The following is a 19067-nucleotide window of genomic DNA, read 5'->3' on the forward strand; positions in this document are numbered from 1 at the left end:
TGAAGTTCCGAGATTCCGGAATTTCGAGTTTTAGAAATTCCGAAATATCAGACTGAATTTCCGGAATTCCTGTATTTCAGGGTAAACTTTCGGAGTGAACTTCCGGGATTCCGAAATTAAGATTTTCATTTCGAAGTATTCCGGAATAGCCTCTCTCTCTCTCTCTCTCTCTCTCTCTATATATATATATATATATATATATATATATATATATATATATATATATATATACCTATAAAATGCGACTCGTAATGTATATCTGCTCCATATTTTCGTTTACAAATAATATTAGGGCACGACGAACTAATTTAGCGCTAATAATAATAGAAGTAATTAACGTATTTTAATTCCATTTATTATATAAGTACTTTAGTCTATCCGATAATGATTGTTTTTTTGGAAACATTCTTAAATAAACTCCTTCCTTCCCTATACACCTTTATAGGTTATACTCTAGGTATATAAAGTAACTTTTCTACTGTTCTATAGAGCCAGCAAGTTCTATCCATTTCATTTCTGCATTCGTAAATGCCGTGTTCATAGGCCCAAACATAAGTTCAAATAGCCTTTTACCTATTACTGTCTAAAAGTAATGATGGTTTATTAATAATTAAAAGTTATAACACTAAGCTGTAAGTGGGATCAGTGGAAGCTGTGAATGATAACACTGTTATCATTGTTTTTGAACGTAATTGTTAACCGTATTCTTATAAACATGCTGATTCAAGGGTAGTATAGTATAAAAAGTCAATTCCAAGTTATTCCAGTAATTTCTTGTAATAGGTTAAACGTAGTTCCATGAAACAAGTTATTAGGTTTTTTTATTGATTATCCTGTATGTACTGTACAAATATCCTGATGAAGATCCAATTTCTCGATGTAATTATCAAACCGACTGTGATTGGGAACGTGTGAAAGCAATTTAAAAGACGTGTTATAAAATCTTTCCTTGTTTGTTGTAATAATTCACAATAAAATATTAGATGATTCAGATTTCCTATTTCTTTTCCACACCAGCAGAGATTTGCATCTTTTTTTCTTATGCAGAACATTTTTTGTGTGTTAAAGCTGTGTTTAATATTATGCCATAGATTAAGACAATTTTCGATCTGGACCAGGTTCTTAATACATCCCAAGCATTATCTTCCAGGTCATCCGATATAGTCCAATAATGCCTGCCACGGCCTTCTCTGTTTTTTTTTTTTCCATTGACTATTTTTTCCAGTTTATTTTTGATAACAGGTTTAAAGTTATAGAAAGAAATTTGTATATTGGTACTGATACCCGTAGTGACTGCAGCTTTGCATAATGGTCGACAGATTCATTAGATTGTATGTTAACATGCGCCTTAGTATAAAGTAAAATAATATTAAAGTTATTAGATTGTAGAGAATGGTATAATTTTGTAATCAATAAAAGGCTCCAAGAAGTTTGAACAGTCCATCTCGTATTATTTAAAGCAGTTATAACACTCAATACATTGGTACACTCATGTCCAAAATGATTACCGCATATCTATAACTGTCCTCTTTAAGAATATAATTTGCTAATGATTATGGAGGGTACTATTAATACTGATATTATATGTATAATCGGGAAATGTATATTTGAGGGAAATTTCATAGGAAAAGAATTATACCTACGAAAATGAGAATGAGTAAAACAAAATGTTGCTAAATGGACAATAAAGTTTTATTTTCGTTTTATTGTTCTTATTTACTGCTTTTTTGACATGAAATTTGCCACATACATGTCTTTGCCGATTATACACACACTAACATTGTAAGAAATACTGGGGAATTCGTTATCAAATTATATTCCTACAACAACATATTTATAGACATACGACAATAATTTTGGACGTGAGTGTACATATGCAGGCATGTTTGAGGTTGGCTTTTTTTATGAATAAAAATGCTTTCTTACGGCGAAAGCTTCACCTTCAAACACAGACATATTACAGGGTAATTTATATTGTTTTTACAGTTGCAAATAAGGTATTATTAAAGCAGCACCGAGTGGTATATGTTTTTTTCTTTTGATGCGTCTGTAAAGATCAGTTTGTATTTTTTAGGAAGAGAATCTATGTAGTATTGCCATATATTTTTATATAGATTAGGTAAATTTTCAAGTTTATGATACTGTATATATTGTGGTATATCCTATTAACTTCAGAAGGTATTTTTATTAAGTTAATATCATATTGGAATAAGCACGTTGTAATTGTTGGTGCTTTAGCTGTGTTAGAATGCAGTTCTTTGATATCCATACAGTCACAGAGTTACTTATTTAAAGACAGAAAGAAAAAGAAAAGACATCTTGTACTCTAAAATTTATTCTAATTGAAATATTAGTACTATAATAATAAATTATTACAATGCATGATAAAAGCAATTTAGTGTTCCGTTCATTATTTATTACTGAAAAACAAAAGTTACTGTCTCCAAGCACATTTAAATCATCAAACAGAACAAGAAAAATAAATAAATAAACGTCAATAAGTTGGGCACAAAACTTCAATCTTCCTTAACCTTTTTCTTCCCATGTTTAGATCTCATTTTAAAATACATAAATGTCAACAGAAGTCCACCTAGTGTAGCCTTCGCAACCTGGAAATAAGTTTCTAGTCATACATTTAGGTGAATTAATCATATCACGTAATTGCAGCTAGGGATTTTAACACAAGTAACAAAAGGTTTACTACATTTTATTGCAGATGTGATTTACATTTCTAAAAATTATTTTATGCGATTTTCAGCTCGCTATTTTGAAGGTAAGTTTCGATTAAAAAAAAAAAAAAAAAAAAAATGCAAAGTTAAAAGTATAAAGATTTTTAGGTGTATTTTACAAAAGCCACGACGTGTATAAGGCTGTAAATGGGTAGGAACAGGACGAGAACATCAATGCACAATGATCACTTCCTATGCATGGTCAAAGTGCATCATCGTCTGCATGGCAAGCAGCATACTTACACTGTTTAACAATTGCTAGGGATCAAAAACGTATTGACACAAAACTTTTTGGGAACATGATCTGGGCACATCACGTGACCAATATACGAGCAAATATTTGTCCAGCTTTAATATCAAAACACGGCGTTTCCCAAAAAGTATTAGCAAAGTAAAATAAAGAGAGGACAAGACATGCAAGTTCCCATGAGTACAGAGAATTTTCATCATAGTAATGGGGCATATGGTCACCTCGGACAGCACAGCGTCTTGCACATATTTTTGGTATGTTGTCACTGTGAATGTTCAGGACAGCATGAGATATGTTGTCCCATTCTTCCTTAACGCAATTTTGAGAGCCTGGATAAAGGACTGCTCCGTTCAAACTCGTTTTCGAAGAACATCCCAGACATGTTGGATGGAATTAAGATCCCAGGAATATGGTCACTTCATACGGTTGATGTCCAAATTCTCCAGTGTCCCTGTAATGGACGCATTGTTATCCATGTAAACAAAGTCAGAGCTTACTGAACCACAGGAAAGACATATTCTTTCAGGATATCCACAGAGTACGGTTCTTCGGTAACGAATCCTGCATTATTATGAACCCAGGAACCCGTCCCCAGCTGCCACACTTATGGGGCGTTTACATTTAGTCGATTTGTAGTCCATTCAGTTGAACTGACGTCACTTTCGACTCAGTCGACTGTGCAGGGTGTCTACTAAATGTTCATTTTCTAATTCCAGGTTTTATCAAGGTTTTCAAGGTTTATTTTTCCTTATTTTCCAGGTCTATTCAGTAGAGTGACATTTATTGTAACACGTATAAGTTAATGCAATTTTATATAGTTCTTAACAAAAACTGGTTATAATTTGAGAATGCATATGGTAAGTGATAGTTTCTTTAAGTGACAAGATGAAAAGAAAAATGACTGAAATGTAGGTTCTTAAGACACAAACTTAATAGATCACGAAATTTAACTTTTTCAATTACCTTACTCTCATCATGGGGGACTAATTTAGCTCTTTTTGTAGTCACTGTTATTCACAACGACCATGCCAAACAAATAAAATCTTATTCAGTCTCTTCTTGTACCCTCAACATATTTTCCAAAAACTTTCACCGCCTGCACTCTGCTCACGTCTGTCTCTTTCTCAACTTCGTCTCCACTGAATAAGTTATTATTGGCTTTTAACTTATACTATAGTATATAACTTTCTTGCATTTTACAAAAATATACTTATTCCATACCAACCCCAAAAACAATATTTTAAAAACAATTTCAAAACTTCCAGGTTCCTCGTCCAATTCCAGGCTATTTCCAGGTTTTCCAGGTCCAAAAGGAAATTCCAGGCTAATTCCAGGTTTTCAAGATTTTCCAGGTCAGTAGACACCCTGCTGTGTAAACAGGATTTCAACTGAATCGCCTGCTGGTCGAAAGCAACTAATCGACTGACAACTGAATTGAAACACATTCTATTTTCTGGGATGGATTCAATTAGATTACCCAGCGAAGATGACTTGGTTGCCTAGTATAAACGCCTGACTCCAGAACGTTTTCATCGGGAACGAAAAGTGTCTTGGAAATGTCCCGTTTCGGTACAGCTGAGATGAAATTACTTTAATAATAATATGGGCAAATGAATGCTTATGAATTACAGAAAATGCTCTTTACAAGAATATTGCTGTTTGAGAAACAGTACTAGAAGCAGTTGTTCGTCATATGGATTCAAAATTCGCAACTGCGAACATACGGAATAAAATTAAAAATATTAAAATGCTTCGAAAAGGTCGGGTGCAGGTGCGTAAGAAATAACTCAACCAAAGATAACTTGGTTCATGAAGTTGATCGTTTTTTATGCTATATTATATAAGCTCTATTAGTATGTGCAGGTTTACTTTCGCCGCACCACTAGAAAGGAAATTATAATTCTTTCACTAATTTCCGTCTTATATCCCCTAAAAGGTTTCCACTGGGCAACATGAAAATATCTCACTTGGCATAGATAAAATTCAAAGGGGTCACAAGAAGTAATTGTTGAAAAATTACAATTCTTTTAGGATTTACATATAAATACGGCTTTCAGATGTGTTGAATAAAAGCTACAGTGGAAAACACAAATCAACCTGTGCTAGGTGGCCACTAAAAGCAGAAATGCTATCTAACCGAGTCAATTCAGAGCGAAGCTAGTGGGCCCGCGTGGCAACGCGGGGTGTGTCCGAAAGAACCTGGCGCGCCAGCGACAGTAGGTATGCGCGCAATCGAGGGTAGTGGAAAAAGTTTATTTTGACAATGATACGAGTTTTAATAGCAGTTCTCATGGTTTCATACTAGTAACGCTGTATTTGTAAACGTAAAATACAGGTCCTATACACTGTGCAGTAACATGCCGCCAATGGAAAATAGCATCTAATAGAACCATATTTCATATGCAATCACTTACTTTATCCGTCGAAAAGCACTTGTAATGATTTTACACTATTAACCCTGCACTTGTAAACCTAAAATACAAGTGTATTACCTTGCACTTAATTCTGATGTCTGGAGAAATTTGTTACTTATAAAAATGTCTTTTCATGCAAAGCATAGAATCTTACTTGTAAATATTTCAAAATGTGGTCCGCCAAAATAACACCTGCAACCGTTACTAACATAGCAAGTCTTATGATATGATCTGTTAAAAATAATCTAATATTTTGTGCTAAGCAAAGGTTTCGCTACTCCTACCCTGTGTGGTTTAGATACTATTCCCGCTTTGACTTCGGTGTGAGCGATCCCGAGTTCGATTCCTGGTGGGGGCACTCGGTCGAAAAAGTATAAAAAGCTTTTTCAGATAAGCCATCCTGAATGAGGTTTTCCTGGATTTTCCTCATTCACACTAGGCAAATGCCGGAGTGATGCCTAAGATATAGGTCTTAGGCCGCTTTCTTCCTTCCCTTTTTCCGGATAGCGTGCTCGCCGAGGGACGTCATCCCTCAAAAACGTGACGAGCTAACATGGCATTAGATGCCGAAAGCCCAGAAATCTAAATCCTACCATTCTCCCTTTCAGTAACCACCTAGGGCAAGTTGATTAGTGCTTTTGTATTTACTGTTAGTGTTTATGGCACAACGCTCTATTTGTACCGATAACAGGTAAGCTTTTTTCAAGTACATCTGCATCCAGTACAGCAAATCTTCCCTTCTGCAAAAGTAAAAATGCCGTGAAAATAAATGGATATATTATGATTTTAAATATGTGTACCCAAACTGGGACTGCACGGTTTTTACTTACTAATGATTATCCTAGTAAAGAACTGCAATTTTGCGAGATGATGTTAATTTTTTAAAAAATCATATAATTTTTCATTATTTAATGATTTCTTAATACATTGCACAGTGCAAGTTTACAATACACCGTCGTAGAAATGACAATTTTATGGTTACAATGAGTTGACTATAAATGAATGAAGACTAATTTAATGTTGATTTCCACTGGCGGAGTATTTTTGTAAAATGTAGGTAAGCAATATTTTATGTTTACAAGTGGTATACTACGGTTACGATGAGTGAGTCCATATGAAAGACAACTGTGTAATATATTAATTTCAACCAGCGGAGTATTTCTCGATAATGTAGGGAAAGTGTATTTTATGTTTACAAGTTCAAAATTATTACTGTGAAACTATGGTAAGTTCTTAAACTACACAAAGATCCTCTACTGAACATTCTTTCATCAAAGTACACGTATATGATGCTCCTAATTACTGTTCGAATTCCCTTATGCAACACCATTTTCTTTTCTTTTCTCTTGTAGCTGCTAATTTAATTTCGTCCCTTAATTCTTGTGCTATAACACGGCAAATTGTTACAATTTTATCTTTATAATCGCCAGTCAATTTCGAATCGACTAGAGGAGAGGGAGTCGACAAGCAGAATTCAGTTTCGGTTGAAATAATTGAACACATGTACCGATCTGATTCGGCCTAAGTCGACCAAGTGAATACAGGGCTTTACAGACGTCCTGTCGATATCCTACTCTGTTCTCTCCACACTATGCGAAGTCCTAAGTCAGTTATCGCATGAAACAGTGATTCATCTGAGAATATCCAAGAATAATACATAGGAACATTTTTGAATTTCAGGAAAGTATTCAAAAATGTTCGTGTGTTTCGAATGCTATCCTCTCCATTAACAAGTAACTGTATGTGGCTCTTGAGAGAAGTGGTAGCGGTGAAAAATACTTTTTTTTTTTTTTTTTTTTGTTCAAGAAATAAAGTTCAGCTAATCTCGCAATGACTGTATACTTAGCACATAAGGTAAGGTTTCTTTATTAATGCGCAGAAATAAAATTATAATTTTAACCGATGTCACTTCCCTCAAAATAACCACTGCTTTAATATTTCTTAACAATGTTAACAAAAACGAAAAATTAAATCTTTCAGTTTTAAGTCCCACGTATATGCTAGCGAGGCTAATGGAGATGGTGGTAATAAGAAATAAATGTAATGGTGGAATTAATAACGTGGGAGAAAACGGGAGAATTCTGAGGAAACCTACGCATACAGTGTCTGCCCACCACAAAGTCCACTTGGCACGAGATGGGATCGAACCAGGGACCCCATGCACCAGAGCTGAACGGTCTACCATTGAGTCACCGCGGCACCAACAATGTGAACAAAGGAGACAAAGGAAAGACAAGACAGAAAGAATAATTCAACGTCGTAGTAGCCGAATGCTTATTACATTTGTTTTTGGCATTGGTACATTTTGATTCGATGCTGCATTTCAACGCCCATGAATTAGAGTTAGCCCATAACTCTTAATTAATTGGTTTTCAATCTAAGAAGAAAGTTGTGAACTTCCTAATACAACTATCACGGTTAAAGTTATATTTTAACTTAAGAAATACCGATTTTTTACTATTAGTAGTAGTATTAAGATAGCAACTTTTACAAAATAAGACAAAATGCAGACAATAAGAACAATCTTATCTTGTGCCTTGAGTTCTTTTATTTACTCACATGCCAGTGTTCTCTAACATTTTTGTCGGGGGCATCCAAAACTTGCTAAATCGGATGCATTGTTAGGGTTCTTTCCTTCCCGTGGAACCCTTCTGAGTAAAAAGTAGATAGCCTCATCCCCTCTAACTACAAAAACAAGGTTTTACTTGTGATCGACATTTTTTTTTTTTTTTTAACTTACAGGACGGATAAAGATCTAAAATTAAAACATTATTGACTACACAGCACACGTTTTTCGTAAAAAAGTAAAACTGTTTCTATAGTATTTTGAGAGTTTCACGGGAAGGGAGGAGCTTTAACAGTATCTCTAGTTTAGCAATTTTCAGACGTCACAAAAAGTGTCAAATAACAAAGAAACCCCATAAGTGAATCACAAAAATTCGAGAAAAAGTTAAAACTGTTCTTATTCAAGTTATACATACATATATATATATATATATATATATATATATATATATTATACTTATTGGCGAATACAATCCAGAAAAAAAAATAATTTTGGCAATATACCTAGTTTCGTACCAAACTCGCCAGGAATGTTTCGTAACTTTAAACTTGTATTTGGATAATCAGAAAACAAATCTAGATAACCTCTCCCTCAGAAACTGTACCTACAAATGGTCGTAAATATTGAAGTTATGGACAATGAAGATTTGACAAAAGGGAACTCAGAAAACGGTAAAATTTTAAGATAAATTCATATCACACCAAATGTACTTCAGAAATCTATAAGAAATGTTGATAACATTATACACACCATAGAAGCTATTCAAAACCCCTATCATCAATGCTGTAAGTAATGCAGTGTTGCCAATACGGTATGAATTTTTCATTTTCAAATGGCACTACGTCATATTACGTATGTACGATGACTGCATAATGAACAAAAATATATAACTAATACGTGGCAATGTTCCAAACTAAGTTATTTGAGATCTTCTCCTTGCTATAGTTTTGATCCTTAAATTCAAAATACACGATAATAGTAATAATAATAATAGGCTGACGACAATAGTTCCAAAGAGGACTATTCTGTACACTGATTTAAGTGTTGTCAGAATACAAAATTATCTTTCAGTAACTTTGTAAAGAGTATTCTAAACGTAATAGTTTCACAATTAATTCTCATACCAAAATGTTTCAAGCATACAAATCATAGAATATCAGAGTGAATTAAATAAAATAATTATCAAAGAATTAGGCCAAGGAGAGAGAGTAACGTGAAAATCACTAAAATGAAACTCATTTACCAGTTCTCGGCGTGGTCGTGTAGTTAGCGTACCGAATTCCCATCGAATCTTGCCCTTTCCAACTTATATATGCAGGGAGGACCATTTATTGTGATACGCTCTTGTAACTTTTAAACTAATAAACAAAAAACGCTGAAATTTTTTATTATCGGCAGAGGGACATTTACTACGATAGGTATAAGACTGACAGTGCTGTCAATCCGACAAGTCATGTTTTTTTTTCCTCAAATGACACTACGTCAGGTTATTACACTAGGTAAGGTGAAGTTTTCTATTGTTCTCCAATCTATTTCCTAAAAGACAAAACTAATAGAAAGAAAGGAAAAAAAAAAAAAAGTTGGAATGGGTAAGGCTTAATCTCCCGCGTAGCAATTCGGTATATTAACATCACGACTACTCCAAGTATCGATAAACGAAATTCATTTTAGTGATTTTTACGTTACTCTCTCTCTCTCTGGTCTGATTGTTTGACGGTTATTTCGTTTATTTCATTGCGATATTCTATACTTTGTATACTTCAAATTTTTCAAGAAGTATGAGAAATATCAAATTATTAAAATCGAAATATTCTTTACATTATTGAAATAAATTGTATATTGTGACAACATTGTTGAATCCTTTCTAGAACTACTGTCGTCAGAAACCATTATTTACCTCGTGTATTTCGCAATTTATGCATCAAAGCTGTAGCAAGCTGGAAACACTGCTGCGTATTAAATATATATTTTTGTTCATCATAATGTAGATATTTTATACATGTCATAATATGAGTAGTGCCATTTAAAAATTTTAAAAAAGTACATACAGAGTTGGTAGTACAGCATTGTTGATAATGCTTTTGGATAGCCTCTATAGCATGTATAGTGTTACTAAAACTTCTTATACGTAGGTTACTCAAATGCATTTGAAGTTAATCGAATTTATCTTAAAACATTGCCATTTTCTGAGTTCACTTTTCTCAAACTTTTATTGTAACATAATTTCATTATTTACACCTATTAGTAGCTACAACTTCGGAATACGTTACACCTTCCGAGGAGTTATTTAAATCTGTTACTAGATTATGCGAAACCCATTTTACAATTAGGAAGCATTTCTGATCAGCTTTGTCAACGTAGAAAGGTTTCACCATTTAAGCGGAGTTAAGTTTGTAATGGGCACAAAATTGATCTTGCAGTCTCTGCATGAATACTTTTTCAAATATTCTGTACACACATTAATTTTCGTACTGTTTTGTAGTTTCTCTTATATATATATCCGAGGGGCAGTCAGGAAGCTTCCCTCCTTTGGCTCACTATGGGAAAATGAATGGAAATGTTCAATATTACAGGAAAAAATACAATCAAGTGGAATTATGGCTATGCAAATACGTTTACACTAACCTAGAGAATAAAACTAATCAACATTTGAGGTCATTGGGTTGTAAGTGTTGCCAACTTAGTTCAAAGTGTTAGGTTTTCAAATAGCACTAGAGGTCCACACTTCAGCATATGATTGCTGACATTAAAACGTTCCTAAACACGGGGAAGATTTTGCTTCGCTTTCGAAAGACAAGGCATCCAAGTGTGAAGTTAATTAACGGCTCACAATACTAAGCAAGGGTTCATAGCTCACAACTATTGCATGTTTCCAAAGATAAATAATTGAGAAAGGTTTCGATGGAGGCCTCGTTTATACCACACATAAACTTCGGAAACCAGTGCCCCATGTTTAAGAACGTTTTGATCTCAGCAATCTGCTAAAGTGTGGGCGTCTAGTGCTATTTGAAAACATAACACTTTGTAGCAGGTTGGCAAAACTGACAACCCAATAACCTCAAATGTTGATTAGTTTCATTTTCTATACTAGTGTAAATGTATTTGCACAGGTATACTTCCATTTGATTGTATTATTCCTGTAATATTGAAGATTTCCATTCACTTTTCCATAGTGAGCCATTGATGGGACTCGACATTTGGACACCCTGTATCTAGGAAACGAAGCAACATCGGACCAAGTTTATAGGAACATTTTTACTTATTTGGATGTCCGCAATCACCTCCTCACTTTTGGCCATGCACTTATGTTACACCCTGTATATCCTTCCATATCTTTGTCAAAATAACAACTTTAGAAATGAATCTAGCTTAGAAGTGATGCAATAGGAATCAGAAAGGAAATAACTTTCATCAAAGATGCTCTCTATCCTAAATACAGTGAAAAGGAACTTGTTTGTAAAACTAGTACATCAAGAAAGATAATGGAAACACCACTTACATTTGCCCTGCCTGTAACAGTTTGTGAATTGAAATATCGAGCCAGACCTTTGAACTGTGATTCGTCTACGTGGTCACCTGCCATTATCTGGAAAAGAAAAAGAAAAAATATTTTAGAAAAATTAGTAGGGTCTATAGTTAATTAACAACATATTACAGTTAGTAGGATTTTAAAGTACAAAATAACTTCATCTGACCATAAGAACTTAATTCTGATTATTGAACTTTTAACCTAAAATAATAAATAAAATAGTAATAATTTGACACGACATAAACGGAATATCCTCGGTTTAATTGTAGATTTCTTTTTTCCCATCGTAATATTTAAAAATAAATTATATAATCAAACTCTGCACTTCATAGTAAGTCATTACATAAAAAGTACCATAAAGCAAAGGGGTTACTCCACGGTTTGATTCCCGGTGGGAAAACTTAAAAAAAATTGAATGCATCACTTGGTCCATGTCTTATATATGTCCGGTGATGAAAAGATGCAAAACTTTAATAAACAAAGTGGTGACTATCTTCGAGTGATTCCTGCATAATTCGACTCTTCATCAATTAACCTATATCGTATAACAAACAGTAACTGATACTAGGTATAAATATTAGTATATTAGACTTAGTTTTCAGTTACACACAAACACACACACAAAACAATTTTCTCGGAAACAGAACTATTTTGTGCTTTTTAGTACGGTTTATTTTTAAAAAATTAAAAATATTTATTTTCTACTTTTTAGTCATAAATGAATTCATTTTATTTCTCAAACATTCAACTAAACATAACTATTCGTTAAAACTATACAAGTGTTCAAAAATAGATGAAAATAATAATGGATTATTTTATGTTGTCACCTCAATTATATCGCTGTGGAAATGTTCATCATTATAAAACGTCCAGAGATGAGTTAAATTACGGCTGCAAAATTTGAGGACACGGCTGAATCACTAAGTTAAACAAAAGCATGAAATAATATGAATGAAGAAAAAAAAGGAATGTAGTGTGTTCTCATCTTGAGTAGAAAGGAAAAGCGATAAAGAAAACGACTGCATTTTTGAAAGATTTCCAAACATAGGGAACATTATGCACCGACCAATTCTTGAGTAATTGGTATAGAGTGTTAGTCGAAGAAAATGATCGCGATGAGAATACAATAGCATGAAACATGCTGCTGGCTGTAGTACAAAAATACTAACCTTCTCTTCTTATTAACGAAAAACTAAAACATTTCATTACATTACATTTACACAGTATACACGTATAAATAAATATATTTTATGCTCTAAACAAGGTTGCATGAATCCATATGGAAACGAAGTGAAATTTCCAGTTTTACATCTCAGGATTATGGTTTGTAGGCTAAAGGAGACTAATGAAGAAAAGTGAATGATTATGAACGAATTAGAATAACAATGTTGGAAGAAACGGAATGAAATGAAATCTAAGTTTTACATTCCACGGTTATGCCAGCTAGGCTAAAGGAGACGGTGATAATGAGAAATGAATGAAATTATGGAATTAAGAAAGTGGGAGAAGTCCGAGGAAACCAACGTACATGTGTTTGTTCACCACAAAGTTTGCCTGAGAAAGCGAACAAATGTGATGCTGTCTACCAAAAATCTACATGGACTGGGATCGAACCAAGGACCCCGAACACCCAGGGCAAGCTCCACGCAATTTCGACTTATTGTACACAGCTTTAACACATGATCAACCATAAAAGATGATCGCACACGACGGGATCGACGAGCACCCACACGGGCAAGTGGTAGGGTCCCTGTTTCACACATGCGCCGACAAATCGCTGCAAATATCCTGTATGATGGTTGGCATCTGTGAGGAAAACGTTCCTGACAGATTCGTGCTGCTTCACGCCCATTATCATCTGCATAACTGTACGTGAATAGCATGTCAGCCTGTTCATGGTTTGAATAACACCATCGAGCACTGCCACTAGACCCCCATTTCAAAGCTTACTGGTTTTCGATTTTTGCCGCTTCGAACTTACTGTTCGTACGCTTTCGGCCGTCGTTAACTCTACCAATATGCTATACGTTCATAGGACATTTTTTGCTTATCTCGTTGTCAGTGATCACCTCCCGACGTTTAACATTAAATTGCATCCTGTATAAATACACTAGTGCCTTAAATAGTTCTCACGCGACTTCCTAGAAAATTAGAATAGTCAGGTCAAAAACATGTAATCAAAGTTGCAAACCCTCTGGGTGCAGACCGATTTTACAGATTTACATATTTGTAAAAATTACAGAAGAAATTTGAAATAGTATTTTAATTGAGTACTGTGTACTCTGTAAATAATCAAAATATAGTGTGTTCCTACCTGTGAGATTCGTATGTACGTGAAAATAGATTAATGAAAGTAGAACCTAGTATACACGTATTCGCCCATAAGGTAAATAGTGACGAGTGGACAATTTCTCAAATTTACAGAATAAATTAGTAGTAATATTGTAATATTGTTGATGAAAAATGAAATGAAATCTTTATGTTTTACGTCCCACGTTTATGCCGGTTAGGCTAAAGGAGACGGTGAATATGAGAAATGAATGAAATGGTAGAATGAAGAAAGTGGGAGGAAACGGAAGAACACCGAGAAAACACACGAGCACGGTGTGTATCCACCACATAGTCCACACGGGGCGAGCCGGGATCGAACCAGGGATCCCAAGCGTCGGAGGTGAACGCTCTACCACTGACTCAGCGCGCCCCCAGTATTGTTGGTGAAGTCTGTGTCCATGCTGGAATTGTGAATTATGGCTCTAATATGTGATATTGTGCACAAGTATCAATGTAAATTAAGAAGGAAATTAGAATTACAGAGATTCGGAAAGGTAATTCGTAACGGTCTGAAAGTATACGCAGGTTTTTGTTTTAGGTTCTAAAAGAAATTATTTGATAATCGCCCAATATATATATATATATATATATATATATATATATATATATATATATGGGTGATTCCACGAAAAAGGGAAATTTTCACTTGGAAAATTTTTGTTCCGTTGATGGTCGCCTATTTCAATAAAAATATCACATGCACTTACTACTACTAAGTACATGTTAATTAGGTGTTCAGCAGAGCTGAATCGTTATTGGTGTAGTAAATAAAAAATAATAAACTTTTCAGCACCCACGGAGTTGAGACCATAGGTCACGGAGTTGAGATTAGTTAACACGGAGTTGAAAATTGCTGTGGAGTTGAGAAACGTAATACATCTGGGTGATAAGTTTTGGTTTATAAGTGATTAAGCTTATAATTTACATAAAAATTGAAATAATTTTCCAATAGTTTTTGTAAGTTAGAATTATTCTCCTTATGTTGAATAAAATTCTAACAAACAAGATGACACGTAATTTGTTATACAAAAATACTCCAGAAAATACTGCAAGCATATGAAAATATATCTAATGAAGGTTCCAAAATTGAGTATATATATAAATATGTATAGTATATATATATATATATATATATATATATATATATATATATATATGTATAGTATTCATAGTATATATATATGAATATGTGACGTAAATAAGAAAAAAAGAAATACACTTACACTTATCGAATATTGAAAAATTATTGCGCTTTCAATATGTTGACTATCATATGGAGAGGACAAACTTTTTACATAAGCTTACGAAACAGACGAAGTAGTCACTAAACCTGTCTATTGTCTACTTCATTTGTTTTCTGAGCTTATGTAAACCGTTTGTCTTCTCTGTGTGATCAAGTCCACACGTCGAAAGTGCAATACTTTTTCAACATTTGGTAAGTGTATTTGTACCGTATATTTGGTATATATACAAGGTGTTTCAAAACAATACACACATCGTTTGGGAGCTGATTTCTGACACCAAGGTAAGACGAAAAGTATAGACAACTGGGTGCACAAATGCTTCCTTTCGGAGTTATAGGCTGCCGAAAACATGAAAAAAATGAACTTTAAAGGTCCATAGCTCCAAAACTATGAGATCTGCCGTAGTCGGATCACGACTTCACTTAGGAACTAATATGTGCACTATCCAAAAATATGTTTCAGAATCCTGAGGTACTCACGAAGCAATTTTTATAGAGGGAGTTTGGTTACGGGCGTATAATCTGAAGTACTCACCAACTACTTCTATAAAAGTTGTTGTGGAAGTACCGCAAGATTCTGAAACATGGATATTTGGATAGCGCACATACTAATTCCTAAGTGAAGTCTGACCCGACTACGGTAGGTCCCATAGTTTTATGCTATGGACCTTCACCTTCAAAGTTAATTTTTTTTTTTCATGTTTTCGGCAGCCTATAACTGCGAAAGGAAGCATTTGTGCACCCAGATTGGTCTATACTTTTTATCTTATCTTGATGTTAGAAATCACTTCCCAAACGTCGTCGGTATTGTTTGAAACGCCCTGTATAATGCACACTAAATGACAGTGTAAGGCACTCATCATTTCTGTTTTCTTTGGATAATTCGATGTTCTCTGTTAAGTAGCCCTCATTTTCCACTCCAGTGAAGGAAATGTCTTGAGGAAACAGGGAAGGGCTGTTCTAGTCTACACAGAATGACAACTGCCAACTCTTTTTAAACGTCAGGTTTAGTAGGCCAGGAGAAATTCCTCCCGATCCGCGTCATAAAATTGACTGTCCGCATATTGCCCTCGACTCTTCGACAATCTCTGAAAAGAAAACAATTAGTTGATCATAAGATTCAGACGTCAATAGGTTAAAAACAGATACCATCCATCTTGACTTGACTGAAGTTTTACCTCCGGCTACCTGACAGCCCCAAATCTGAACTTCCGCGAAACACTCCTTAAATGGGCTAGGACCCTCCAGCCGGTCTTTGAGTGTGAATGACACGTGGTCAGCGTGTCGGCTCCTACGACCGTTGCGATGGTCTGCGCGATCAGGTTTCAGTACATCTCTACTCAAATGAGTTTTTTAATTGCCTTACTGTGCGAAGTAAACACCATTAATTTTTGAGCTTCCACTGGGAAACAAACCCAGAACCACGCACGAAAGGCGAGCATACCAGTCACTAGACCATAAACGAGCTTTATTTCTATCAATATATTGAAAGAACAAATATTTGGAAGAGCATGAGCATAACAAACACTACAGGATTATCAACTCCGTGACTTGTCTCAACACCGTGGATCCCTTAGTTTTCAGATGGACATGGAGTTGAGAACCATGGAGTTGAGAAAATCGAATATAATTTATTTTTACCGGCCCACTTTTTAACCAGTACATGTGAGTAATTGTGTACGAATTTTCTACGTTAAGGCGTAGGTTCCTCAAGGGAAAGAAGGTATATACCATACAAATACATTCAGTAATAAATACCATGGTGTTGAGAATCAATTAATATACGCACCTGCTTTCCACACAAAAATATTTTTCCTATAGCTTTTAACACATGCACACAACTTTTTCTGTTCTTCAGTCAAACATGTCTGCCTTGTCTTCTTGTGGGTGTTGCCAATGTGGACGACCATGCTATCTGTTGAGAGCAATGATAATTTTTTCTATTGCCATGGAGTTGAGACGAAATAGAGGTGACAGAAACGAAGCATAGTCAAGCTTTCGAAAATAATCGTTATAAAGATTTACTTTCCACAAAACCGAAACATTGAAGTGTTGTCTTCCATTTAATTACCATTTAATTACCATTGATTTGCGACTTCAGTTTTAATTTATTGATTAAAATCAGTTAACTGTAGTCTGTGACAGCCCACGGTGTTGAGAAATTGGGTAATAATTATTTTTTTACGTATGTTTCGTGTTATATTTGCAAACTGTTATACATGGCATACCTACTTTGTGACGGTTACTACCAAACAAAATAAAAATGAGGTGATTCTTTCTAGTAGTAGTTTGAAGAAATGCCCGTGACAGAAAATTTCCCTTTTTCGTGGAATCACCCATATATACTTTAGAAGGAAGCTCTGATACGAGGGGAGGGCGTACTTCCAAAGTTCTTACAAATCGTAAGCACAAAGGTATGGTAGGATAGAATAGAAAAAGGTACCGTAAGTTTTGTGAGATTTGTAAGGCAAAGTGTAAATGAAGGGACGAATCACATATCTTTATATCCTGAAAGCACGCATATATCCAGAACCGCTGACGCGTTCATTCCATACGAGCGCGGGCCCCCTGCTGCACTCCTGCTCTGATTCGGTCGGTTAGCATTCATGCTTATTTTAGTGGCCACCTAGCATGGGTTGGTTGATATTTCCCCACATGACCTCCTGAAGTGAATTTGCACCCAGAATTGCAAGTACACAACTCAGAAATTGTAACTTAAGATACTAAAAGTGAACTTAGAGAAAAAGAAGCACATATTTCATCAATTTATGTATGGATCCGTACCATCAATCTGCAGGTTTACAATAGGCGTCCAATGAGTCATTCACTTATATTACGTTTCCGACCTTGTGTCGCATAGGTCACGCATCTGAAGTCTTAGTTTAGCTTATTAAAGGGTAGGGTAAGTTGAATTAGTTTCATTTCGGGATATAGTATACGAGAGTGCCTCATCATTTAGCGAGGACTCACGAAGTGCAGTCTTTTAAGGATTATTCATTGAGGATATAGGAACTTGAAAATGAGGTAAAAATGCGACTTTAATTTAATTACTGAGTAATATAAAATAAAATGTACGTCGGTTTGCGTTGCGTTTCGTTGTGTTTTATGGTATGCGAAGAATAATAATGTGCCCTTGTACGTAGTGTATGAGTATATGTGGGGGATTTGAAACACATCGCATGGCACGTGCACGTGGATGCTTCTTACTACTTCTAAATGTAATAAAATCATTTTTATACGTAGTGCAACAGTAGGAAGTATCCACGCGCATAGATCATGAGGCACTGTTGTATACTATTACCCATTTCGTTCCGCTTAGGTTCGATATTACATATTACTGAACTTCGTCTGCGACACTTAACCATTAATTTATTCATATTAGTACAAGGGAATAATCGCTTTTTATTAATATTCAGATCTTTGGTGACTATAGCATTAGAAGCTTTCCTGATGATACAGTAATATCACACAATATTTGGATGATACTAAAATTTACACAACACTACATACTACAGTAAGCTAACCTGTTTTCTTTAAGAAAATTCCGGCTACAACTCAGATATATTAACCCACCATATATGCCCTTTCGTTAAAGGATCGATAGTCGATTGTTTACCAAAGAGGTGTTTATAAGCTAGAAGGGGAACATTAAACAGCACGTATCGAGGAACGCAAATCCGTTGTTTTGCGAAGATACCTACGAAATGACTTCTTACTTTATAATATTTAATTCACAATGACGAAAAAGAAATGCTTTTCTGTAAGAAACTTTAAATATCTTTCGACATTTAGTACTGTAGATGTAGTTCTCTCTTAGGTCCCATTCCGTAGTAGAATTCGCAAAAATTGCAAAGCGCAACGGAACACAAAACAATCCAAAATCAATTATGTCTGGGGGGCTAGCGGGCCGGGTCCGCCTAAAATTTTTACGGTAGCATTACAAATGAACTATAATATGTTTCGATACGGTCCCCCTACATTTCTGGGCTGGTTACGAGCCTGGTT

At 34.9% G+C, this 19067-nt stretch overlaps 1 protein-coding gene across 1 annotated transcript in view; it reads right to left on the minus strand.

The window, feature by feature from the left end:
- The window catches only part of Neb-cGP (ATP synthase membrane subunit K, mitochondrial), a 41373-nt gene extending 22630 nt beyond the window's left edge, over positions 1–18743 (minus strand). The window contains exons 1-2 of the mRNA XM_081734273.1: positions 18587–18743; positions 11459–11545 (exon numbers count right to left, since the gene is read on the minus strand). Of these exons, the coding sequence (XP_081590399.1) occupies positions 11459–11542 (84 nt within the window). The 5' untranslated portion in view covers positions 11543–11545; positions 18587–18743. The remainder of the gene's footprint in view (positions 1–11458; positions 11546–18586) is intronic.
- Positions 18744–19067: the final 324 nt, after the last annotated feature.

Source organism: Thermobia domestica, chromosome 12, assembly GCF_964235325.1.
Source record: "Thermobia domestica chromosome 12, izTheDome1.hap1.1, whole genome shotgun sequence".
NCBI classification, from domain to species: Eukaryota; Metazoa; Arthropoda; class Insecta; order Zygentoma; family Lepismatidae; genus Thermobia; species Thermobia domestica.